The 27,684-nt window shown below is 38.4% G+C and overlaps 2 protein-coding genes across 7 annotated transcripts in view; both read right to left on the reverse strand.

Moving 5' to 3' along the window:
• Window positions 1-1,197: 1,197 nt before the first annotated feature.
• noxred1 (NADP-dependent oxidoreductase domain containing 1) lies at window positions 1,198-25,493 on the reverse strand. Of its 4 annotated transcripts, none has more exons than XM_039742101.1 (7): window positions 25,361-25,493; window positions 17,362-17,535; window positions 15,179-15,372; window positions 11,981-12,161; window positions 8,047-8,201; window positions 4,847-5,066; window positions 1,198-1,490 (listed from the first exon to the last, which is right to left on the reverse strand). In XM_039742101.1, the coding sequence occupies exons 2-7, from the start codon at window positions 17,517-17,519 to the stop codon at window positions 1,304-1,306; spliced, it is 1,095 nt and encodes a 364-aa protein (XP_039598035.1). In that variant the 5' UTR covers window positions 17,520-17,535; window positions 25,361-25,493; the 3' UTR covers window positions 1,198-1,303. The 4 variants fall into 4 exon arrangements, with proteins under 4 accessions (XP_039598035.1, XP_039598036.1, XP_039598037.1 ...); XM_039742102.1 differs by lacking the exon at window positions 25,361-25,493 and adding an exon at window positions 20,971-21,041; XM_039742103.1 differs by lacking the exon at window positions 25,361-25,493 and adding an exon at window positions 20,834-20,928.
• A 77-nt stretch (window positions 25,494-25,570) lies between these two features.
• Window positions 25,571-27,684, reverse strand: part of LOC120519020 (autophagy-related protein 2 homolog B-like) — a 68,566-nt gene continuing 66,452 nt past the window's right edge. For 2 of the 3 annotated variants that reach the window (XM_039742099.1, XM_039742100.1), the window contains exon 41: window positions 27,250-27,480. In XM_039742099.1, the coding sequence (XP_039598033.1) occupies window positions 27,250-27,480 (231 nt within the window). Of the gene's footprint in view, window positions 27,481-27,684 lie in introns of all 3 variants that reach the window. The other variant, XM_039742098.1, reaches the window with a different exon arrangement.

The raw sequence follows: 27,684 nt of genomic DNA on the forward strand, positions 1-27,684 counted from the left end.
AAAGCTGACATAGATTAAAACCTAGTCTAGCAGCAAGGGATGGAAAGCTGATGAGATGCGGGATGTAATCATGCATTTATTATAGACCAGCCAAGAGCTCAGAGCAAGCAGCATAAACCACTAAACCACCCTCATCAACACGTATATTTCAACTAGATAATGCTTCTATTTAGGCCTGCTCAATATTTCTGTTACTCTGCCATATTTAGAATGACAGGAGGGATATAAGTTTAGCATTGATAATGTCCTGATTCCTTGCTTTTCTGTTTCTGACTATGGCAGTGGACACCCAGATGACATAAATTGCACAAGCTGCACAGTAGTGTGGTCAAATGTAACAGTTTGGACAGATCTAAAAGTATAATTTGGAGAACAAAATTAATATGTATTTGTATACTGGGCTCAGAGTATTTTATGAACCTGACCATGACTTATAATGAACCGTGTAAATATTGCCAAAATTTGTTTTGCTTTTATAAAAATCATGTTGAACTGTTGGACACGATTGGCTATGGGCAGGACAGATCAAATAGGAGTCAAATACAAAACCTGGACCATACGGTCACACCAGTGGTCTCAACTGATCCATTCATTTTGACACTTGCACCCATATACTAAATAGCTGTTCTCTAAATTCCACATTTATAAGCAATCCAATGCACCATTTCTTAACTGATTACTGTGTATTTATATTGATGGTTACGGTGACCCTTAAATGAATTAAGTGGGCTTGAGAAATAGCGGTACTTACACATATTTAAATGATTTAGATTTTTTTTATTTTACTTTTACTGTGGATTAGTGTGTACTTCTATAGAATTTGTTTCTCATCCAGGGTTGATTCCTGCCTTACAGTTGATGCTGACTGGACTGGCTTTGGCTCTGTGTGACAGTAGAGGTGGATAAATTCTGAGCCTGATATTTATATAAGAATGCATGACTTCAAACTGTGAAATTTAATCAATTGTACTGCATATCAATATTCCAAGTTTAGCTACTCTATTTGCTTCACTATTAAAACCACTGGCAGTCATCATTGCCAACAAGATGCTCATCTGCATCAGACCAAAATGATCAGGGGTGTTCCTTTAAACCAGATCCCTTAAACACAAATTTAAAATTAATAAAAACACGTATTTGTTAATACTCAAATATATATTTTAAATTAACTCATGCAAAGAGCAATCATACTCTTAAGACATTTCAGTGCTCTTTATTTTGTTAACTCTTCGGGTGCAGATGGTAGACAAGGACAAATAGTTTAAAATATATTTAGATGAAATGTACACGAATCACAGAAACATTACTCGGGACTCCACCTGATAGCTTTCTGATTTTCTCTATACTCCCCTTTCCTTTCAGCTTCTGGGACTCCAAGAGCTGCAAAGTACACTGTAGAGAGGTGTCTTTGTAAATATTCATCTGAAAGAGTTTTTGACAGAGGAGTTTCCTTCTTCTGCACTTCTACCAGACTTAACCAGGGAAAAGACCTAAATGCAGATATCATGTAAATAGAAAAGCATGTTACTCGAATTCCAAAAGTCAGTAATGCATAACAGTAATCATACACATCCATAAAATTACACTTTTAAGAATTAGAACCGACACAAGGCACTTTGTAAAGTAACTGTAAACATTACAGCACAAACAAATAAAACAATGCATTGAATACAGATGAAAAAATGAATTTGGACAAAGTAGTTGTGTGAACAGGACACTACATGAAAAGGGTAAAATGAATGTAGCGGGAGAACATCTGAAAGGGCATCATGGCAGCATTATGGTGGTCACTGCTGTATCATAGCCCTGGATTTTTTAAACAGAACTTGAACACCGTCCTGGTGGAAAATGCCTGTGTTGGAATACTTGAGTTTTCTCATTCATGATTGGCTGACTGATGTCTCTAAATTAGACACATAGGGATGAGAGTGGACGTGTGTGCGACATGACATAGAATGGTGCTGAATGGATGCAATCCAGATTAATAAATTTGACTGCCGGACAATTTAATTGCTCTAGCAAACAAAACTTGCTAAATATGCCTCTCACCATTATATGACAAACAACTGGCAACCAGATACATACGTCAAATCTGATTGCATCTGAATTACAGTGATATTCAGTTGCAGAATGCAGAAGTATACCCAATGCACTTTTGATACTAGGCAGCACTGCTTCTCCTGCAGGGCAATTGGCTTACATTATTTGTTTTTTTTAGGGAACAGCTGGTACAAGTGCACAGAAAAGGCGTGTGTTGCATCCATAGTTTATATTTTATATAGAAATGGAAGCTGGACTGACGCAGTATCCCAGGAATACTTTAAACTTCTGTTCTTCTGTCCATTCAATTTCAAGTCTGCTCATCTATGTCTGATTTACAGGAAGTCTAAGTCTATTCAGGTTGCATTGTGTGCAAAAACGAGCCAGTCATGGACACAACGCTAATCCAAACGTAGAGCTCATATAATCACACTTGGATCTGCCAATGAGCCTAACAAATACATCTTTGTTATGGGGACAAAACCAGAGATGTGCAAACTTCATACAAGTAATGCCAAACCTACTACTGCACCTCCCCTGTTTAAAACAGAAATATTTTTAAACTTTACAGAGAGTAAAAAACACCAAGATAAACAGAGGAACAGTGTGCCACATCCTATAAATACACTTCTGTACTTCAAGATTCAGACTGATTATCAATGAATCCAAATAAATAATCAACAATATCCATTCATTCATCCAATATCCAACCCGCTATATTCTAATCCAGGGTTACAGGGGTCTGCTGGAGCCAATCCCAGCCAACACAGGGTGCAAGGCAGGAAACAAACCCCAGGCAGGGCGCCAGCCCACCACAGGGCACACACACACCAGGGACAATTTAGGATCGCCAATGCACCTTGTGGTGTAGCGGGTCCACAGCTCGCTGTGCAAAAGCCATTCGTTTTAAATAAATGATCGCGGCTTAGCGAGGGGACGTTGGGCCAGAGTAGGCCGCGGGACTATCCGTAGTGTGGGCGTTTCTCACCTAGTGCACAGGTGAGGAACTGCCCACATTTGTGAATGTCCCATGGCTAATGGTGCAGCTGCTGTGGCCCTCGTCATTTAAAAAGAAGCGCGAGTCGGTTGTGAGGGTGGAAAAAAGGGAAAGAGGAGAAAAGAGAGATAAGGAAAAGAAGACGGAGGTTACAGGGAGCGAGGAAGCAGGCGGTGCGTGCGTGTGGTGAGCGCGCGATTGAGCGCTCGAGGGCAGCTGCAAGGAAGCTGGGTGTAAGGCCGTCACCCGGGTGTTTGAGTGGATGTTGCTCCCGCTGAGCGACCATGTAGCGGGAGTGACCTGGTGAAAGCGATGAGCCGCAGAAGGCCACGGAAAGGCAGCGGAAGTCGGGAGACTTGGTGGTGGAGTCCCCAATGTGTGCGTCCTGGCCATTGGGCTAATCAAGTCTCGGGGACTGGGATGAGAGCCAAACCAAAGCCAGGGATCGGGAGGTCTCGAGTGTGTAGAGGAGGGCAGCTGCAGAGAGCGTCTTGCCTGCTACTAAGCCCAAACGGGATAAGCAGGTGAGACGCTAACAGAAAAGAAGCACCGAGCTTGTTTGTTGTTTTTAAGACTGCTTCAATGAGAAGATTTTAACCTCTGGTTTTTAAGGATTGTTTTTTTCTATTTATTGGTTTTACCTCCATGTTCTTTTAATGGATTATTTATTTAAAGAACTTTTGAGAACTGCACTATTTGAACACCTGTTTTAAATAAAAGCACTATTGCACTTTTTTGCACCACCCCTTGCTCAATTGTTTATTTGCCTCCATTGACTAGCTCACTCGGTTTCATTATCGACGGTGTTGGGTTCAAGTGCTTCCAAACATCAGGAAGGAGTGTGGAGCCAGAACCCACATTGTCACACACCTTACCTGCACATCTTTGTACTGTGGGAGGAAACCTGAGCACCCAGAGGAAACCCACGCAAACACGGGGAGAACATGCAAACTCTACGTAGGGAGGACCCAGGAAGCGAACCCAGGTCTCCTTACTGTGCCACCATGCCGCCCTAATCAACAAAATTAGCTTTTCCTTGTAAAAAAAACAATAATCAGAATTTTAACTGCAGGATTTTACCAATCTTCTGTGTATAAGTTTTGCAGAAAGATTAAAGAAACAATCTGGTTAGTTTCAAAAATACAATAGTGGATCATCAACATGTACAGCAGACCTCGCCATATCACTAATGACCCTACTCATCCTCAGGACTATAAATTCTGTTTTAGTGGTTTGACAAGTGATCAGATCCTGAAAAGTGTCATAAATGCAACATGGTTCAAGAGATCATTTACACTTTCAGCACGTATCTAGGTTTAATGACAAAAACAGAAAAATGGAGATGCATTCTGTTTCTAGGAGAAAGACTTAACCTTTATCTTACAGTATATTGTTTTGTTTTCATTTGTTATATCTATGACTAGAGAAAGGTTGAATTTTGAGATAAACTTCACCTTTAGCCTGACTGATAAATGATCACTAATTTCACATCAAATGAGGTTCATCATGAAACAATATATAAAAAAAATAAATAAATTCACATACACAGAACCATCTTTACTCAACATAGATGGTAATAAATGATGTTAATATGAATACATTGATGAATATACAAACAAATATATAAGTTTAGTATTTGAGAAATTCAAACACATACCTCTTTATCTGTTACGACTACAAGACTGATCAGTCCCTCCTTACCAGTTATTTGACCAGCCAGCAGTTTGCATTTATTGACCTTTCGGATTGAGCTGTTTATTTGTCAGTAGACATACAATAAGGGATTGAATGAACGAATTTCCAACTTACTCTGTATCAGACAGACCAGAAGCAAAGGACGTGCTGACAAAGCTCTGTGTTTTGAACTGGAAGCCTTGCTCGGTGTCATATACTGCAGATGTTCTTTGCAGAAGCAGCAACTCATTGATGATGCTAATAGTCTGCTTGGAGGCCACGTGCATTGCAGTGCACATATTTAATAGAGAGTATAAAACAGCCTCGAGCCACTTTTTAGATAGAGAAATTCCTGCTGTATACAAACAGACAAAAATCATTTTGCACAGGTCATGAAAATCGTACACATACTGCATATCATCTTATCATGTCAAATATTTGACTTAGAATATAGAAAAGTCACCTCAGCAAACAATACATGAAGACAGACTGATATGAATTAAGCATGAGAATGAGATCCAAAACATTTTTTTAATATGTGTTACTTTTATTGAAACAAAAACAATATTTTAATTCCGCAGAGAGATTAAAGAAGCAAGCAAACAACTGGCACAGCAACAACTCGTTAATTTTAATTCCTGTACTGAGTGCTCAAACATCCTGATTTTATTCAGTTTCATTTATACAGTGGTTGTACAGTATGTACCAAACACTAGTGAAAGAGAATTGTTTCAGTATGTACAGTATGTCAAATGCAGAAAGGATTGTTTCACACTGGCATGGACAGAAGACCTGAATCACTTTTAACCCTTTGGATTAGATATCTAATAGAAACCTACTCTCTGTGGCTTGCATGTTTCTTTAGATCAGGGGTAGGCAAAGTCATTCCTGGAGGGCCACAGTGGCTGCGGGCTTTTGTTCCAACCCAGTTGCTTAATTAGAAAACAATCCTTGCCAATGATTTCATGGCTTGAAAATGCTTTAACTCTGCTATGTCAAGTCATTCTCATATCCTAGATTTTTTTCCATTCTAAGGGTATCATCCAAATACTTTGAAGTGCAAAACGGATGGGTAATTCCCAATCCTTCACTTTTTTCTCTTCTGTTTCCTTCCAAGTATTTAATTAAACCAAATAGTGCATGGTAAATACACACAAATGTAAAGGGTAACAAGCAAAATGGAGAACTGCTGGTTTCTTTTATCATTTGCATCTTATTGCTAATAAGGAGCAATTAAAAACCGAGAAGGCAGTTGTTTAAGACTTAAATAAGCAATAAGGGCTCAAAATCTTAATGAGGGAGATAACTAAAATGAAGCAGAAGTGTTTCTAGAGCAATAAGTGATTCTTATTAAGCAATTGGGTTGGAACAAAAACCTGCAGCCACTGCGGCCCTCCAGGAATGACTTTGCCCACCCCTGCTTTAGATAAAGTAACTGTCAATCTACATGCTTCCGTTAGGTCAGATTATCTCAGGTTACAACGTGAGCTACCACAGCTATGCTGATGACACACAGCTGTACTTATCAATAGCACCTGATGACCCCGATTCTCTTGATTCACTAACACAATGTCTGACTAGTATCTCAGAATGGATGAATAGTAATTTTCTCAAGTTAAATAAAGAGAAAACTGAAATTTTAGTGATCAGCAATAATGGATACAATGAGGCTATTAGAAATAAACTGGATACATTAGGATTAAAAGTCAAGACGGAGGTAAAAAGCTTAGGGGTGATTGTTGACTGTAATCTGAATTTTAAATCACATATTAATCAGATCATTAGGACAGCATTTTTTCACTTAAGAAACATAAATAAAGTTAGACCTCTTATATCACTGAAAGATGCTGAGAAATTAGTTTACGCGTTTGTTTTCAGTCGACTAGATTACTGTAACGCACTCCTCTCAGGACTACCCAAAAAAGATATAAATCGTTTGCAACGAGTGCAGAATGCAGCTGCTAGAATCCTAACTAGGAAAAGAAAATCTGAACACATTACTCCAGTTTTGATGTCACTACACTGGTTACCTGTGTCATTCAGAATTGACTTTAAAATTCTGCTTATGGTTTATAAAGCCTTAAATAATCTCGCCCCATCTTATATATTGGAATGTCTGACACCTTATATTCCAAATCGTAACCTCAGATCCTCAAATGAGTGTCTCCTTAGAATTCCAAGAACAAAACTTAAAAGAAGTGGTGAGGTGGCCTTCTGCTGCTATGCACCTAAAATCTGGAATAGCCTGCCAATAGGAATTCGCCAGGCTGATACAGTAGAGCACTTTAAAACACTGCTGAAAACACATTACTTTAACATGGCCTTTTTATAACTTCATTTTAATTTTTATTTAACTTAATCCTGATACTCTGTATGTTCAATTTCCTCATAATAACTATTCATGGTGGCTCTAAAATCGGTACTGACCTCTACTCTCTTTTCTGTTTCTTTTTCCGGTTTCTTTGTGGTGGTGGCCTGCGCCACCTCCACCTACTCAAAGCTTCATGATGCTCCAACAATGATGGATGGATTAAAAGGAAGAAGTCTACGTGACCATCATCATCATCAAGTCCTTCCGTGAGAATCCTAAATCCAAAGAGGACTGTTTTCATTTATGTTAGGTAGAATGCCCAGAGGGGACTGGGCGGTATCATGGTCTGGAATCCCTACAGATTTTATTTTTTCTCCAGCCGTCTGGAGTTTTTTTGTTTTTTCTGTCCCTCCTGGACATTGAACCTTACTCTTATTCGATGTTAATGTTGATTTATTTTGTTTTATAATTATGTCTTTCATTTTTCTATTCTTTAATATGTAAAGCACTTTGAGCTACTGTTTGTATGAAAATGTGCTATATAAATAAATGTTGTTGTTGTTGTAAATATGTCTAAAGCAAGAGGTTCTTACAATCAAAATATGCAAAGCAACCAGTTTAATTCAATAGGAATTGAGCCTTTTAAATGGTATCTTTAGTCATTTTATTCAAGCTGATATTACTATTACTGGTATTTTCAGAATGATATTCTTATTATTGATCTCCTTACCAGTAGTAACTTTTAAAATGGTTTACTTTTGTGCCATTTGTGTACTAAAAATATGTTGTGACTGGTTAAACTGGTATAATTTTCTATAATTAATTGCAAACGTGAGTATTCCTAAATGGCATTTCTATTATATACAGGTGTATTGGTTTTATTAACAAGCACATTGTCAATCTCTATCCATCCATCCTCTTAAGCTACCTTTCCAGGGTGGGGCCGTGGGGGTAGCCATTATTTGATTGTATGTCATATCCGTAAATAATTAAATCATTCAAGAGATCCTAAAATTGATCTTACAGTTTTCTCTGAAAGGGCAGGTAGCCTCAGTTACCACAGGGTCTCTCAGTGATGCCACGATACCGCATTTGGTCAACCAGACCTCACCAGAGCTTTCACTTGTAAAGGTGTATTCTGGTCTCAAAATCATATTGTGAGACAGTAACTGCTGGAGTCTAAAGAATAACAAGGAAAAGTATAATCAGTGTGAAAGTATGAATTAAGACTTAAAAGTGCAGCAAAAGCAAAGCATAGGAACTAGAGAAGTAGACTGAGTCCGAGTTAGAAAATGGATAGAAACTAGTTTACTTTAATCATACTTTATGTTGTTAATATTTATTGATAGTATGTAAAGTTATATTAATGATCACTCAAACCCTGTCAATCTGATATATATTAATAAATGTGATATACAAAACCATATTAAGGTTGTGGGGGGATGCATTGGTCCCCTACAAAAACAGTTACTGTACATGAAAGCAAATATATTAAAATAAAAATGTGTGCCGACATAAAAAAGCAATATGACATATAAAGCACATTTGCTGTGTACAATAATTAAGCAAATATTTCTAAAAATTGTCTGCAATTAAACAACAGTAATTGTAAAATGTTACAGTTGCAGACATAGAAAATAAGAGCAATTTTAATGGGAAAAGAAATGAATGTCAGTGAAAGTAAACATTTACTATGTTCTGGTATTCTGCACAGTATATTGTTTGCAGTCATCATAAAAATGAGTATCAAATTTCCTATTGACATTAAAGATAAGTTAGGTGTAAATAAATGGCTGTATGTAAAGACAAAAAAACATCTTAAATGTAACTATTGACAAAAATACAAAACTGCACATGTACGTACAGTGGTGTGAAAAACTATTTGCCCCCTTCCTGATTTCTTATTCTTTTGCATGTTTGTCACACAAAATGTTTCTGATCATCAAACACATTTAACCATTAGTCAAATATAACACAAGTAAACACAAAATGCAGTTTTTAAATGATGGTTTTTATTATTTAGGGAGAAAAAATCCAAACCTACATGGCCCTGTGTGAAAAGTAATTGCCCCTTGTTAAAAATAACCTAACTGTGGTGTATCACACCTGAGTTCAATTTCCGTAGCCACCCCCAGGCCTGATTACTGCCACACCTGTTTCAATCAAGAAATCACTTAAATAGGAGCTGCCTGACACAGAGAAGTAGACCAAAAGCACCTCAAAAGCTAGACATCATGCCAAGATCCAAAGAAATTCAGGAACAAATGAGAACAGAAGTAATTGAGATCTATCAGTCTGGTAAAGGTTATAAAGCCATTTCTAAAGCTTTGGGACTCCAGCGAACCACAGTGTGAGCCATTATCCACAAATGGCAAAAACATGGAACAGTGGTGAACCTTCCCAGGAGTGGCCGGCCGACCAAAATTACCCCAAGAGCGCAGAGACGAGTCATCCGAGAGGTCACAAAAGACCCCAACACAAAGGACAACATCTAAAGAACTGCAGGCCTCACTTGCCTCAATTAAGGTCATTGTTCACGAATCTACCATAAGAAAGAGACTGGGCAAAAACGGCCTGCATGGCAGATTTCCAAGACGCAAACCACTGTTAAGCAAAAGAACATTAGGGCTCGTCTCAATTTTGCTAAGAAACATCTCAATGATTGCCAAGACTTTTGGGAAAATACCTTGTGGACTGATGAGACAAAAGTTGAACTTTTGGAAGGCAAATGTCCCGTTACATCTGGCGTAAAAGGAACACAGCATTTCAGAAAAAGAACATCATACCAACAGTAAAATATGGTGGTGGTAGTGTGATGGTCTGGGGTTGTTTTGCTGCTTCAGGACCTGGAAGGCTTGCTGTGATAGATGGAACCATGAATTCTACTGTCTACCAAAAAATCCTGAAGGAGAATGTCTGGCCATCTGTTCGTCAACTCAAGCTGAAGCGATCTTGGGTGCTGCAACAGGACAATGACCCAAAACACACCAGCAAATCCTCCTCTGAATGGCTGAAGAAAAACAAAATGAAGACTTTGGAGTGGCCTAGTCAAAGTCCTGACCTGAATCCAATTGAGATGCTATGGCATGACCTTAAAAAGGCGGTTCATGCTAGAAAACCCTCAAATAAAGCTGAATTACAACAATTCTGCAAAGATGAGTGGGCCAAAATTCCTCCAGAGCGCTAAAAAAGACTCATTGCAAGTTATCGCAAACGCTTGATTGTAGTTATTGCTGCTAAGGGTGGCCCAACCAGTTATTAGGTTCAGGGGGCAATTACTTTTTCACACAGGGCCATGTAGGTTTGGATTTTTTTTCTCCCTAAATAATAAAAACTATCATTTAAAAACTGCATTTTGTGTTTACTTGTGTTATATTTGACTAATGGTTAAATGTGTTTGATGATCAGAAACATTTTGTGTGACAAACATGCAAAAGAATAAGAAATCAGGAAGGGGGCAAATAGTTTTTCACACCACTGTATACATAGCTCTGCTTCATTACATCTTTTTGCGTGTATGGAAAAGTAAAGTTTCCTTTCATGTCAACAAAGCACAGTCCTATCCCCTTCCATTCCGTGATTGCAGTCAGAAAAAAAATAAAGAAAAAATTAACTGCTGATGAGCTGTGGAAAAACTACCACAAAAATACTGTACATCACGATGCAGCAGAATTAGAAAGTGTCTTATCAAGAAGCATTTTACAATGATATGAACAAAAAATGAATGTACCAATGTTCAGAAAAGGATGGTGGAGTAACAAAGAAAAGAAATTGAACATTACTAAAATATTAAAGATTTAGCCCTTAATAGACAGAAGCAACTAAACCAAAAAACTCTAACTTTTTAAAATAAAGTCACCAGTAACAATAAAGATTTTTTTTGTCCTCTATTCAATGCAAAATAACTAACTACATCCAGACCATTGTGGTGTATGGCCGGCCGTTTATCCCGGCCAATACCACCAAGCCACCAGGTGGAACCCTCCCTGCAGTATGGAGGTTCCCAGAAGACCAGCAGGGCATCATGGACATTGCAGTTTTTATATGCAGCCCTGCTGGATGCCATGGGGGCCACTAGGAGACGCTGCAGGGGGGAACAACGGTTATTTACCCTACGCCCCGGAAGTACGTCCAAGTCACATGGACAAGGGGAATGACGTGCTTTCGGGGTGAGAAGAAGGACTTGTACCTGACCCGGAAGTGATAAAGAATCATGTGGCCTGGGGATTGGGAACACTTCCGGGTCAGGGAGGATAAAAGGACTGTGGGAGCTCCCAGACGGCGAGCTGAGCTGGGTGGAAGGGTGGCAACGCGTCTGGGAGTCGGAGGATTGTTTATTGTTATTGATTATTGATTTATATGAGTATAGTGGAGGAGAGGGTGCTTTGTGCACTGTGACATTTAAATAAAGTTGATTATTGGACTTTTACCTGGTGTCTGGAGTCTTGGACAGGGGTTCAAGGGAGCGATACAGCCCTAATCTGTCACACATTTATAATAATGTCAATGCAACACAAATCTGTGTATGTGGTAAAACACACTGGCTCGTCAATGAAATCTGTAAAAGTGTGCATTCTGATTTCCACTGAAAGATAGTACTTGATGCTATTCAGCACCCCACCTCTGCTCTGCCAGGCTCATTATTGTTAACACCCACCAAGCCGGCATGCCACCTTGGGGGGATTTGGGTGTGACTGATGACCAGCTGTTCTACAGGGACCGTGTTGCTACAGTCTCTTGGTCTTGCAGATTTGCTCAATACAATAACTGCAAGATCAGATTACGCAGCACGACATCTGGTCCAGACTTTGGTGCTGTCATGTCTGGACAACTACAGTAGTACTGGCAGGAAACCAGTCCCTCAGGCCATGAATAAACTGGTGTTCCAGTGGTATGAAATGGTAGCAGGGTTACCCATCAAAACAAGAAAGATGCAAAATTGCAATTAAGGCTGCTACCTCAGTACTGGCACTGCTGACACAAAACTGTACACCACACAGGTACGATTAAGCTTATGTTGAATCTCTGCACAGACGTGAGACAGGTGAGATGGCAGGCAGCAGAGGAAAAGAACATCTGCCCAAGCAGCTAGCCGTCCATTGTTATAAAAGCATTTCACTTCTAGCTTCTCTAAGTCTTCTAAAATGAAAAAAAAAGATTATTATCATGTATGTAATGCTATGACAAAAAAAAAAAACACAAATAGAAATAGCTGAACAAGTTTAAAGACAGTTTATTTTACTGAATAACTCAATTCATTAAGGGCTTATGTTGTTTTGCAGGGAATTTCTCTTTTATTTAGTAACAGTCAGTCAGTCAGTGTCCAGCCCGCTATATCCTTACACAGGCTCACAGGGGTCTGCTGGAGCCAATCCAGGCCAACAAAGGGGCACAAGGCAGGAACAAACCTCGGGCAGGGTGCCAGCCCACCGCAGGGCACACACACACACACAGGGCACACACTAGGGACAATTTAGGACCGGCAATGCACCTACCCTGCATGTCTTTGGACTGTGGGAGGAAAACGGAGCACTCGGAGGAAACCCATGCAGACACGGGGAGAACATGCAAACTCCACGAAAGGAGGACCCGGGAGGACTTGTGCCACCATGCCGCCCTATTTAGTAACAGATGAATCATAAACCTTTTGCTATTGGTTAAGTGAAATGTTCAGCACAATTATCTGTTGTTAAGTAGTTCTATATACCTTTAAAATATAAATAACTAACAAAAATATATAGTGTTATTTCATTTCTAAGTGTACTCTTTGGCAATCATCACTTAACCTTACATGAGATTCTTAATTGTAAGCCCTATATTATGGAGTGTTTATACTTTATACTATGGATTTCACACCAAATGACTGTAGTGATACACTACTGGTCAAAAGTTTTAGAAGCTGGAAACTTGGGTTGTGACTTTAGGTCTGCCAGATCTCCTCTCCTATAGAAGTTTCTAATTGTCTTTGGATTGTGTAGGACATCACTGTACTCACTGACACTTTGATTGCCTTTTGCAGTTTCTCTAAATGAAAGGCCCACACTTCTAACTGTAATAATGCTCTGTCTTGTTTCATTTGTTAAATGCAGTTTTCTTTCCACTATCACTGGAATTTCCAATTTTCTAGGCTGTAGAGGGTGTAGCAACACAGTCTGTTCCAACTCTGCTTTACGACAGACAATGGGTTTTTAAGTAATCAACAGAAGGTGGGACACCTGTGCCAATTGTTTGCGTCAACTTCCAAGACTTAATTTACTTGAATTGCTGGAAAACATCTGTAGGTTGTAATGTATTGTTCCCAGAAGGCGGCCCATTTGTAAATTCTAAAATTTCCTTTTTTTCAGTTTTTGCTAACCTAATCTTTAAATTTAAACACTTTCGAACTTACCTTTTCACCATTTTAAGTCATTCATTGCATTTAAACTGAATAAATTTGAAGAAAAAGTAGAAAAACTGGAGGTGTTCTAAACCTTTTGCTTAGTAGTATACAGTACATATATGGTATAGATTGAATTTGACTTAGCCAATATAGTGATTTCTGACTTTTTTGCTTCCTGGCCAAGTCCTTAATCACTAGATCACACAGCATGTCTTCAGAATTAAAAATCTAAGAATGAGATTTTGCTAGGACTCAATAAATCAATTCTAACTTTAAGTTGTGCCTTTTATAATGGGTTTCACCCCAAAAGCATTACTTGCTTAGGCAACTCACTCAAAGTCACAGAGAGAATCAGGAATTATATATGAGCTTGTAACGTTAAGTCCAGTGTGTTGGACACTAAACCACACTGCCTTCTGTGTTTATTGGTTTGCTATTTTAGACATTTTTGGCTACATTAATTTTTTTTTTTACCTTTCAGGTTAGCACTCAATTCCATGTGATATATAATAAGTATTTGGTCCAAAATTCAATTCTTGATTAACTATAATTTCCCTCTTGAAAAAAATGGTTTGGAACAACTGGCAAAAATAACAATATTAACCATAGTGACAGTGAACTAGAATTTTTAAAAGCTGCGGTATCTACCTTGTAAACCAACTTATCCATAGACGGTTGGCGGGAGCCTATCTAACTAGATCAAATGGCTGTTCATGTAGTGTATTACAGAATACTGTACTCAATGCTGTGTGTTTTCCTTGTTCATGATATTTAGACTGGATTGTGTACACTGAGCTAATACTTTTCTGGGCACTAAAGTTATTTCAATTTAATTATTTTACAGTTGAGTGTTTCTATATTCTGTAACAGCAAAATGTCTTTTCAATCTGTATGAGTTGGCCTTCAACTGTTTTCTATAACAAAGAAAAAAATTAAAAAATAGGGGTGCAGAATATTGCATTATCTAGTAGTGTTGACTCACAGGTATAAGGATGCACATTCAGGTCCTGGCACTATCATTGTCTGTGTGAATTAACCCCCAATTTCTCAACCCCAATGCTGATCCCTCCAGATTCTCCTTATTCATGAAGCTGTATTTATTTAACTGCTGAGTCTAAATTGGCTCAATCATTATTCCCTGTGGGGCGGCAAGGTGGTGCAGTGGGTAGCGCAGCTGCCTCGGAGTTAGGAGACCCAGGTTTGCTTCCTGGGTCATCCCTGAGTGGAGTTTGCATGTTCTCCCCATGTCTGTGTGGGTTTCCTCCCACAGTCCAAAGACATGCAGGTTAGATGCATTGGCAATTCTAAACTGCCCCTAGTATGTGTGTGTATTTCCTGCCTTGCACCCTGTGTTGGCTGGGATTGGCTCCAGCAGACCCCCGTGACCCTGTAGTCAGGATATAGTGGGTTGGATAATGGATGGAGGGATTATTCCTAGCCTGTCTCCTGCATGTTGCCTACTGCTGCCAATTAGCATTGGCTTCCTGTGATCCTATAATTGTGATGGAAAGTTTAAAAATTGGGTGGAGAGGTGACTGAAAAGAAGTAACAAAATGGCTCAGAAAATGAATCATCAAGTATATACATCAAACTTGCATGTCTGGTACTTTCTTAGAAAGGTAAAACACAAAATGAATACTTGGAAGGACAGACCAAACGTAGAAACAGTGAATTAAGAAAAGGTTAAAATTGGAGGATTGCAATCATTACTGAGGTATGATTATGAAACTTCCCTAACTACAGGGAGCTCCAGGAATAAGTGTGGCAAACTCCTTACCTAATGTTTCTGGTCTCCTGCTAGAAACATTGATGGCAGCTGGCTTTAGACATGCAACTTCAAGTAAGGCATGAACCAGCTGCTTTCCAATGTGACCTCCGCCAATAATACCTACTTTTAGACATTCTGCATCACTGGAGAACATGGATGAAGGTTTAGACAATACAGAGGCACTGCCTTTTAACAGCCTTTTTCTGAAAAACCAAGGAGAACAAATAGTTAGCTCTGCATTTCTCATTAGCTCAGTGAATTGTACTCACAATCTAAGGCTGAGTGTTATGCTCCAACAGTTCATTATAACCCAATGTAATTTAAATAAGAATATAATTTTTACTATTACTATATATAAATAGATCTATATTTTAAACCAGTATAAAGTACAATTTCAGCTTATTGGCTCACTATGGTTGAAACCTATAATAAACTCAAGATATGCCCTTTTCCACTAATATAATATCTTGTTATGCTGGTAGGGTGACTAACTTGCAGCTTCCACGTAGATCCTGTACCCTAGGTTCAATTCCTTCACCCATTTAGAGTTTGCATCCTCCACTTGTCTATGTGTGTTTTCCACCCACATCCACAAAGACTTTCAGATTACATTAACTTGCAACTCTAACCTGGACCACATGCACTCTAAGTAGATTTTGGTATTTGCTGCAATGGTCAAGTGCCAAGTCTAGGGTTGTCTCCGTGCCTTGCACTCAGTGCTGCCAGGACGGGCTTCAGTTCACAGCCCTGAACTGGATTAAATGGTTTTGAGAATGTATGTCTGTCTATATGTATGTATGTACAGCATGTATGTCCATCAAAGTGCAATAAGCTGTGAAAAACAATGCTGCTCAAAATCCATCCAGCCATTTTCTAAACAATCTTTTTTTTAGTACATTTACAGGAAGTTAAATGTGACCCTCACAGGATCAAGCACAACATAGGAACTAACACTGGGCAGAATGGATCATCAAAGGAAAGACAATATAAAAACTAGCTATATTACAAGTATGTGGTACGTTGGTCTGGTGTTCAGTGCGGAAATGCATTATAAAACTGAGTAAGGACTGCATTAGGTAAGATGACTTTCCATTTATTTTAATTAAAACATTCTTTCTTGTTTATCATGATGTTGCCATGTGTTGCATGTTTGTTGGACTGCGAGTAAGAACTTCACAATACTCTATACATGTGACAAAATTATTACTACTATTTTCGTTACTATCTCCAGTCACTGATACTAGGCCAAGTGAGAACATACAAGTTCCACACACATGCTAACTGGTGGAGAATTCAGCTAACTTCTATGGACCAGTGAGGCTGCAATTTTGACCACTGTACCACCTGTGAGTCAAATATGTCACATAACGTATTTACCTACCCTAACTAAGAAGGAGTTATCAGACAACATAAAGCATAAAGTAACATTTAAATACCTGCTTAAACAAAATTCAGGCTGCAGGGTGCCGGAGTGTGTCTTGATAAGACTGGTTGTAAGACATGAAACAGCACTGAAGAAGGTGCTATTCCATTGCAGGGTCCATTAATGAACACTCCTAACCTGCATGTCTTTGGAGATGTGACCCTGTATTAGGATATAGCTGGCTGGATAATGGATGGATGGAAGGGAAACCTGATCATCCATATAGAAGAACTCACAAAGACACTGTGAGAATATGAAAACACCCTACAGATAAGGTCTGGCCAGAGGGTTTGATCACAGGACACTTAACAATCCAAATCAAGTGAAAAACAGTCTCAAAGAAAGTGAGTGCCATAAATAGTTTAAACATCTTAGGTTTTAGTCTAATAAAAGACCTGAAACCTTTTCACATTCTTCATTTAACTGAATACCCCTTTGAAAGGGAAAGAGCGAGAATGAATATTATTGGTAATTTTATTCAAAAATACAATATTTGCAATTGTATTTATACAAGCAAAAAAGTGTATTATTTTAAATCAAAAGCACATTAACTGTTTTGTGAGAGAATGTTTTAAGCAGGGTATTCAGGCCATGGCATCTCTAGAAGTCACTGCTGGTTATTAATCTTTTCATAAAAGGTGTACCTCCTGTACCTTATTTTCTGTTTAATCACATAAAAAGAGCTTTTACATTTATGTGACATACACAAGCGGTGGCCAGCTTCTCAATTTATCAGGTACATTCCAAAATTTTCATTAAGGTTTCCTACCTCACTGTATGCAGGAGTTTACAGAAGAAAGTGGCATGGGCACAGCCACATATCGTCTTCGCAGAAGCACGGGCACGCAGAAACAAAAGCTGCTTTTCATCGGCACTAAGGCCTGACTCAAAGTTTAGAGTACGTAAATTTGCTGCTATATCGGTCATCTTTGGGCTTATTCATCTAAAAAAGAAGAAAAATTTCCACTAATTATTTTAATTCTGGTAACTCTGTACATCACAGTGTTTAAAAGATGCTTCATCAATGAGTAACGGAGACAATGTGTTGCAAAGAGGCAGTAACCCATCTCCAAATACTTACAGAAAAATGTATTTCCTTTTTTTTTTATATGCAGGGGGTGCCATGGTGGCATGGCATGGAGTAAAAGGGTATGGTTGAGTAGAAAGAAAAGTAAATAATACAAACTGCAAATCAATAAAGGTACTGGAACTGAATCTTCAGGAAGAAAATGCATTTTCTTACAAGACGTTATTTAAACAAAATGTATGTATTGCCCAATTTTTGTATTAGTATAAATATAAATATGCAGCACAATTATAAAAGGAACATTTGTGCAAAGCGATTTCTTCCATGAACTTGCCTGCTGATTATTCATGCAGTATTTATATTTTACCTTTTAAAGTCTTTTATAGACTTTTGCAAGATGCTGCAGTTCATTTTTCAAATTCTGTGTTTTTAAAAATTTATTTTCCTAATCATGTTACTAATGAAAAGAATGTAATCACATTTGTAGATAGGTCTGTGAGCGCATATTTGAAACACTCATATTGAGTTTCTTAAACTTAAAATACAATAGATGCTCTTTCCTACTACTATACAAAGCATTACACTTATATTTATTTAGTGTTTAGCTCCATCTCATCTATTACCACTTTGAAAACAATAAGCTTTCAGCGAGTAACAGAATCTTCTATTCAAGTTTAGATGGCATGCAGACAATGCATGGTAGTGTTTGAGGCGCTGAGCTTTTCTATTTCACAAGGTTCTCAGTTCCCTTCTCACCCTTGGCTTGCTGTGTGACCCTTGGCAAGTTACTTTACTAATTTTTAATCTACTTTTAAAAAAAGTGTTGCAGTGTCTTCTGATCTTAAAAATTGCCTTAGGTAACGGTGTCAGGCTAATATACAAAAAGAATATTAATAGTTCAGGTTACATTGCCTTCCATTTATGAAACCTTTTTGATAGTCTGGTGTCACATGGATCACATTACAAAATTTTCTAAGAAGGTTGAGGTATTCATGCACTTTAATTTGTTAATGAAAATGACAAAAACTGCAAATGTAAAATTTCTAGAGTGTGGACAGTAGTTAGAACAATAAACTTTAGCTTATTGTTATACACCAGAGACCTTAAGGGTGGCAATGTGGTAAATGCCTGAAATGCTATAAAGTACAATGTTACTGAGTCAATGTCAATCCCCATCATTACATTAAGCGTATAACAGGATACAATATCAAAGAAAGGGAGGATGCACCTTCCATGTGGAAATTGAACACCATCCAATGAAAATTCTGCATTCCTCCCTGACACAAAATGGAATATGCAAGTTCTACACAAACAATAAAATGTACGTATTGTCCAATTTTTGTATTAGTATAAATATAAATATGCACCACAATTATAAAAGGAACATTTGTGCAAAGCAATTTCTTTAGTTATCTTGCCTGCTGATTATTCATGCAGTATTTTTATTTTACCATTTAAAGTCTGAGCCATACAGGAACTATTTATAGACTTTTGCATGAACCCTGGTCTCCCTTGTATGGAGGCAGCAACGCTCCCTTCCCTTCTATGCCACCACACCAGGTATAAGGGACACAAAAGTCAAAAATTCTCCTGAAGGGGGCGCTCCAGCTCCCCAACCTGTCCCAGACAACACAGACGCAAGTCTAGAACAACACATGGCTTTTATTGTTCCAAAGTATTTGCCACAGCACAATTACAGTTCCAAAGCACAGTACAATACAAACAGCACACAACAATGCTTCTTTTCTTCTTCTTTTCTCTATCTCTCTCTTTCTCTGCCTCCTCCACTTCTCCAGCAAACTTCCTCACCTTCCTCCTGACTCTAGTTCCTGGAACTACAGCAGCAGACTTCTTGTATGTGACACCCAGGAGTACTTCCGGTGGCCTGTCAGCATGTCTGGGTGAGGCAGGCATGGGAATCAACAGGGCTGAGGAAAAGAACACCATTTCCCATGAAGCCCTGTGGGAATCCATGGCATTGCAGCAACACGGGGCCGCCATCTAGCTCTCTTGGGAAGATAATGTCCTATGCACACTCTCTCCCACAGTATGTCCAGTATAAGGCATCCCGGCCGGGAAAGGGTGCCTGCCGTGTGCCACACTCTCAATCAGCAGCAAAAACACACCAATGAGCTTTAATGTGACAGTTCATCTGAAAGAGTTTTGTTAGTGTGAGAACACCACACAAGAGGTATCTCTATCTTTAACAAACACTTCACTGGCAACACAACAGCTAGTACAGCGCACTGTTCAAAACATTTTATACACCAAACCTGTGTAGATTTATTTCAGTATAGTGAGCTGTAATCTTCCTTTCTAATGCTGTGTTCAAAGACTCTTGTCAAGTTAAAAAAAATTCTAAGCACGCTAATAAAAATAAAAAGCCAAGGATGTCAATCCAAAGCCCTTCTGGGACTGGCCTTCATTATCTTTATTCTGACACCTAATATTGGAACTTTATGTTTACAGGTTTTAATGCAACTATTTAATCAAATGTTAAAAAAACTCTTGATGCTGCTTGTTCATTTAGTTTATTACAGAATACTGTAATGCTGTGTGATTGTTCATGACATTGAGACTGAACTGTTTACTGTGTGATAAAACTCTCTGCACTAAAGTTATTTCAATTTAGTTGTTTTGTAAGTTATAAGCAAGAAAAAAAAATGTTACTGAGTCTATGCCCAACATTAACCATGCCATGTAAATGGTTACTGCTTTAAGGGTGTATAACAGGACAGGACATAGCATGTGGGATTTGGGCATGGTTTCATTTCCGGATGGGATGCTCCCCATGTGGAGGTTGAGCAATATACTGTGAAAGCTCTGGTTTCCAACCTGATATTAACCCACAATACTAAATCGTGAATTTGTGACAAGTGTATATAATTCCATTCCATGTAGCCGAGTGTGCTCTGAGATGTCGGTCCTTCTCTTATACCTGATCCAAATGGATGGATATCTGGATAGTTAAATGGATTGCAAAAAAGATACAATTTATCAGAATATAAATTCGCACTTGCTCGCAACATCCTGCACATAAACTGGACAATCTGAAATGGCTCAGTGTGTTTGGAACATCTCATGGAAAAAGTTAATATTCTGTTAACGTTATATAAAACTTAAAGAACTATTTTAATATAACAGATGCTGTGGGGATGGGAGTTAAAGTCAAGCACTACCTGTAGTCGGACAGCCCCTGGGTACAAAATGTTACCTTATTTTCACTGGATTTGTGCTTCATCGTAGAAGACCGTAAAAGATCTATTTGTGCAGTGGTTATGTTCTATCTATCAATACAAGTAAAGTCGCATTTAGTTGTATCTCTACCACTTCAAGCCGTACAGTACTTACATGACTCCGTCATCGAATCGCGCTGTTGTCCGACATCAACTAGAAACGCCTGGCCAACAGCGCCACGCTACCATGGAAACGACATCACGTGTCACGCGCGAGGCTCAGACGATCCTGACAACTTGAGCAGTTCTGCTGTGAATTTGCGGAGAGGCTCGCATTTATTGGTTTATTTAGCAGGATAGAAGAGAGAGACGACACGGGAAAAAGAACGGGGGCAAAACTCGGAATGAAATAGGCCATTTCCAATGAGGCATATCATATATACTGAAGCCGGTTGTGTGGAGCCCCGCACACTTGAACGACCTCGTTTGTTTTTCCTTCTGCGTGCCAACACTATAATGATACATTTCAGTTAACATGCTATATATTTTCACTGGGATTATGGAGTTTGTCAGCCTTACCCGTGTTTTCATACTTTATTTGATTTTTCTGGTAATCTGTTTTCTGCAACATTCAAAAGAACAAACTCGCTCCACTCCAAGGGTGGCTGTTTTTTGTGACCTTCTCAGACGACAAACGTCGATGCCCCAGTGTGTCAAAAAGGTAGTAAGTACAGCGTCAGAAGTAAAGCTACAGTACATACCCAGCTTTCAAACGAAGTGCTGAGATGATGAGAAAACTGTATTTTAAATGTGTAGCTCATACAGTATGCCAATTTTTCTCCCATTTGTAATGTCTATTTAATTTACTGGTTGTGGTTCTAGGGGTCAATGGTGGCGCCTAAAACTGCAAATCGCCAACACTGGGTATCATATCAATTACCACACCACAGCAGTTAATCTAATTTGATGCACAAATTATGATAACAAAGGGTTAATGCAAGAACAAGACCCCAGACTCTGAGAAGATTGTCTGAAGATGGTTGTGTCTTGAATGCAACAGCAGCGTCTGGGCAGCTCATCATACAGTGGTTTCAGAAAGCATTTAAACCACTTCAATTTCTGCACACTGTATTTAATTAATAATTAATTTTTAAATGGGTGCATTTGCCAGTTTGCCCATCAAGTTACACTCAATAACCCATACTGACAAAGCAAAAGTGAAAACATGTTTTCAGAAAAATCTGCAAAATTATTAAAAACAAAATGATATATGGAGAGATTTCAGTTTTTAACTACTCAGACCCTTTGCTGTGACCCTCCTGTTTACTTTAATTATCCTTGAGAACTTGGCTGGGCCCACCAGTGGCAAAGCGAATTGACTGGACATCAATTAGAAACTTGTCTCACTCTTTGGAAAATAAATTATACACAACTGGCTGCTTCAGTTCTTCAGGACAAAAAACAAGTCAAAGACTTCTTGGCAGTTTTAGTATATTTGTAAATTTGGAGAGGTGTCAGCTAACTCTTAAGAATTACCCAGTGCAGAGGACATGGACCCACCTGTGCCTGCTGCCCCACTGGCTTTCATAAGAAGGCACTGGTGTTACCATACCTTAGCTGTATTGCTGGCATAGGAGTTGTATTAATCTTTGTCTCTGGAGGAGACAAAGGACAGATGGTCATCTAGAAAGAGGAATTAAGATCCGAGGTGTAGTGAGACAGAGCCACTGGAAATGACAGGTACCGTAGGCATACATGAAGGATAGCCAAACTACCTAGCGGCCAGGGCACATTAATGATATAGGCCAGCACAGATGAACAACAAGTTTATTTTTTTATATTTTTTAATTCTTCCTTGTGCACCTCTCCTTTGCATCTATTGTTTTTATAATAATTTATTTGTCCCTCATCCTTGAATTGGTTCTACCATGACAGCATACTTCTTTTTTACACTGCTTTTTATGTAGACAGATCAACAGAATTGCTGAGGTGCTTCCAAAAAAAGAAAAAAAAAAACGAAACTTTGACATGCATAATTACTAATCATTGTAACAAGCTGCTCTCACATGAACCATTTAAATCAGGGGTGTCGAACTCCGGGCCTCGAGGGCCGCAGTGGCTGCAGGTTTTCATCCTAACCCTTTTCCTAATCAGTGACCAGAATACACTGCTAATGAACTCATTTTCCCTTCATTTTAACAGCCCTGTTTTTAAGGATACAGACCTATGAATTGATTTGTTTCTTCATTAAATGGCAGCCAAACAGAAATGAGATGTGAAACAGATGACCAGCTAAACTGGATTGTCAAATTCTGGCCAGTTTCACTCCAGTTACTTTCTTTTTTGAATAGCCAGTTCTTGCTGTTAATTAAACTCGTTACTTAATTCCATTGCTCGTTGCTGCTCTCATTCTGCCACAACAGACATTTCCAAAACTTTTGAATTTCTGCTTTTTCTAAGAACACCGTCAAAGTGTTTTGGTGACCTGAGAGATCAACCTTACAGAGAACTCCACCTTTCTTTATTTTCACATATTGTGTGATGGGCAAAGGTGAGCTGGTCATGTGGTGCCTCGTTTTGTGTCTCATTATGGTTTAGCTGCTAATTAAGGAAAAACAGACAGCTAAGGGGGCCTGAGTGAAGTTAATTAAAACTAAAGACAAAGAAGTTAATTAACAGCCAAAAGTGGTCACTAATGAAGAAGATGGTCAGAATGAAAACCTGCAGTCACTGCGGCCCTGCAGGACTGGAGTTTGATACCACTGATTTAAATTACCAAAACATAATACTGAGGCACAGACAAAGACATACAACAGGTAAGTAAAACTACCAACAATTAAACTGTTTTTACTGAGGGACAGGAACCATGGCCAGAGCTTTACTACTCCGTATATACCAGCAATCACTAAAAGTATTTTACATACCATATCCTGGGCCTTTAGCAATGATTTGAAACTGCAGGTTCCGTAAACTGTTACAGAATAGCCAGCCTGTTTTGTGAACTGTTGTTGCGAACATGGGCGGCACGGTGGCGCAGTGGTAGCGCTGCTGCCTCGCAGCTAGGAGACCTGGGTTCGCTTCCCGGGTCCTCCCTACATGGAGTTTGCATGTTCTCCCCGTGTCTGCATGGGTTTCCTCCCACAGTCCAAAGACATGCAGGCTAGGTGGATTGGCGATCCTAAATTGGCCCTAGCGTGTGCTTGGTGTTTGTGTGTGTCCTGCGGTGGGTTGGCACCCTGCCCGGGATTGGTTCCTGCCTTGTGCCCTGTGTTGGCTGGGATTGGCTCCAGCAGACCCCTGTGACCTTGTGTTTGGATTCGGAGGGTTGGAAAATGAATGGACGGATGTTGCGAACCTCTGGAGCCAACTCTTTAGTGGGTCTGTTTTTTCTACTGTGACTAATCTGACTGGTTTGAGGGTAAGAACAGAGACAGCTCTGTGTATCTGATGAAAGTATCATGTCAGTGTACTACATTCTTCAAAGATGACTATGTTTGGCGCTGCCCAAGAGAACAGCTAAGGAAAATGATAATGAACATAGTAAAAAAACAGTAGCTTCCACTGTGATTCCCTAGAAGGGACGGCTTCTTTTCAAAATATATCAATCTTCCTACTGTGACATTACTCTGGGATAAAAATAAGACAACCTTTTATTCTCAAACTGTTATTCTGTTCAGTTATTTTATGACTGTATACTGTACATGGCTTTGGACCATCTTATTTAGTAAGTGTTAATACTGATGTGGACACTTAAGATCAAGTTCCAATGTATTATGATGTACGCAGATAACAGTAAAATTATAACTTACATGTGAACAAATGAAGCTGCACAATGCAGAAATGGGGAAGAGTAGCCAGTAGGCCAAAGTCACATTGTTGTTGACTTTGGCCATTATAAATGACAGTAGAGCCACCTCAGCTGCTTATAATTCATGCCTAGGTTAACAGGAACCTATATTAGCATGATTTTATTTTGATTATAACAGGTGAGTCTGTTTTCTATTACACAATTTCTTTTCTTTGATAAGTGTTTTTCTGTATACAAATACTGCAAGATTATGTAGTTCACTGGTACCATACTATGTTTGTAAACCTGTGTAAGGGCCTTGGGCATGGCCTCAATGAACGGCAGTATAGAAGAGTGAATTAAACTGAACACAGTTTGATTTAGTGGCACATCATACTTGACTAATCATGGTGTTAGAAAGTGGCGACATGTTCCATGTTGATTAACACATGCAAGTTAAAAGAATTTCACAGCACGGACATTAAAGACCCTATAAACCTATTTAGGAAAATGCACCCCCTTTTGTGGAGTAAAGTGCAAATGGAGTTAAAATGATAAAATTAACAATGGAAAAAAAAAATAAACATGAAACTCTTCCAATGAATGAACTCTTCTAATCTCCAAACAATTACTTAGTAGCAGTAAACATACAAACTAGCCATAATTTGGTATAGTGCACAATACAATAAAATAATTTTACAGAAATAGTTTGAAGGTTGGCTTTTTGGCTCAGTTATAACCACAACTGCCTTGCTGCTTCAGAGTTTCTGATTCAAACCTTTGTTGTGTCTTCAAGGTTTTCTCCTACATCTGAAAAGCCTTGCAGGTTTTAATGATTGCTGAGTCAGTGCTGACTGTGTGCCCACTGCTACTGGGGTCAGCTTTGGCTTCCAATGACCCATGTGCTAGAATACACAAGTATGGAAAATTAATGAATGAACATAAAAATGAAAAATTAAGGAATGAACAAAGAGAAAAAAACGCCAAATTCAAAGGAGTTATTTATTTATCTTTACACAGGTAATTACATGCCTTATCATTTGCACAAATTAACTATTTAGTCTGTACACTCATTAACTATATACAAGCAATATAATATTTCCTAGGTACTTAAATAAAGAACCTGCATTACAGAGCACATACAGTATGAACAAAATATACAGGAAAACACAACTTAAGCCCACCTAAGCACTGTTCGAAATTGGTTAAACTGGATTTGTAATAGTGTATGACTCCTGCAGTTGAATGAGGCAATTTGTTTTTTCTTCTTGCAATTCAACAAAAATATTCCAGTACTCACTCTGTATGTTTAGGCTTAAAGTAGGTCTTTCTATAATTTTTATGAAATATAAAAATTGCTAGCAAATTTAAGTGAACAGTACATGATAATTAAGACTTACCATTAACTGCCCAAATATAACAGCAGTGAAGCCTGAATATAAAAGTGAGGAAATAGAAATGACTCGGAAAACAGAAATGGCTAAGGATATCACAAGAGGTAAACATTTTAAACTTCTGACACATATGTACATTAGCAACATTTACAGTTTCCCTTATTTTAATAATGACATATTTAAATACAAAAAATTAAAATGTAATAATTAAAAATGTACAAATGAAATGAGCAGCACAATTATTAACACAATGGTCTTAGACGGTCTGAAGATGCTTTTGAAACCAAGAGATCCCAGAGTGCATTAATAAAGTTCAACTTTGATAAAATATGGCAGCATCTTCATTTTCAAGGAAGTTATCTTTGAGAAATATTCTTACATAAAGATGAAAGAGGAAAAAAGCAAATTATATATTATTAAAGGAAAATATAAGCTTTTCTCAGAAAAGAAGTTTCATGCTAGCAACTGAAAACAATCCTTTAATAATTATCAACAAGTTCATGGCTCTATTATAGCGAGGCTTTGTGAAAATAAGCATAAGCGATCAGATTCTATGGTGAAATACCATCCTGAAACCAAAACAAGACTGGCTACATTTACATTACATTTTGCCAGTCAATAACTTCTGCATATAGAACCTTTGGAAGTGCTATTATAATTTGTACTTCTGACTTGATTTGAACTCCAAATGAACTGTAATGCTGAAAGCAAATCTATAATTGTTCTAATTCAATTAAATCTCATCAGTTCAAAAATAAGCACTGCTATACTGGCTGTTCATAAAAGGCATTGTATTTTTTTTACTGAAGCATTCAATTATAGTGGGTGTGCCAAAAATGTGACAACAAGAAGAGGAAGTGGAGCATCATCATATAGCTAGTATATGGTTAAATGGCCCAAGTGGTAAACACCAGTCTTGAAAATCCAGTGATAGTTTAAAAAAAAAAAAAAAGTGTTAAATGTAATGAGTACTGCAAGATAACTGCTATTAATCTTTATGGTAAATTAGCAGAACTCATTCTATGAAACTATCAGCTTGAAAGGACACCAAACTATTAAAATAAGATTTTATGATACATATGTTAACAATCATGCTTATAGAAAGGCACAACTGGAGACCCCCAAGTAAAATGCTGATCAAAAGGAATGTGCATACAGTTTGGATTGCTCAGTATAGGTTATTTATCAGCACAAGATAAGCAAATGCTACTGGTATACTGTTAAGCACTGCTATGCTTTAAGCTACTGCTGTACTTCCTTCTCTACTGAATGATCAGTCCTCCCCTAATCTCCATTTCTGGGATTCTTCTTGGCGAGCATCTGGGCGTATCTGGTTTCTCATGCCACCCAAAACGTTGGAAGTAGCCTCTGTTGCCACAATGAGTGGCTTCACCACAGCTGGAGGGATTTGCCTCAAAACTCCACCCACAGCTCCAGTGACTCCTCGTTGTTCATGCTCTCGTGTTGCTGTATCATAAATTGTCAGTGCAGTGTCCGTTATTCCCTGCAGAATGATATTTTCAACAGCTTCAACTCAAAGAGAACAAAGATTTTGCAAGCTTGATGGTAATACTAGGAACTGAAACAGAAATCTGAAAGTAAACTACTGCTGTACTAATGATAACAAGACAGACACAATAAGCATGGAAGATAGTCTTTAAAATAACATCATTTTACACTTGGAAGGGAAATATGTAAATACTGCTGT

The sequence above is a fragment of the Polypterus senegalus genome, chromosome 18 (genome assembly GCF_016835505.1).
Source record: "Polypterus senegalus isolate Bchr_013 chromosome 18, ASM1683550v1, whole genome shotgun sequence".
Lineage (NCBI taxonomy): Eukaryota > Metazoa > Chordata > Cladistia > Polypteriformes > Polypteridae > Polypterus > Polypterus senegalus.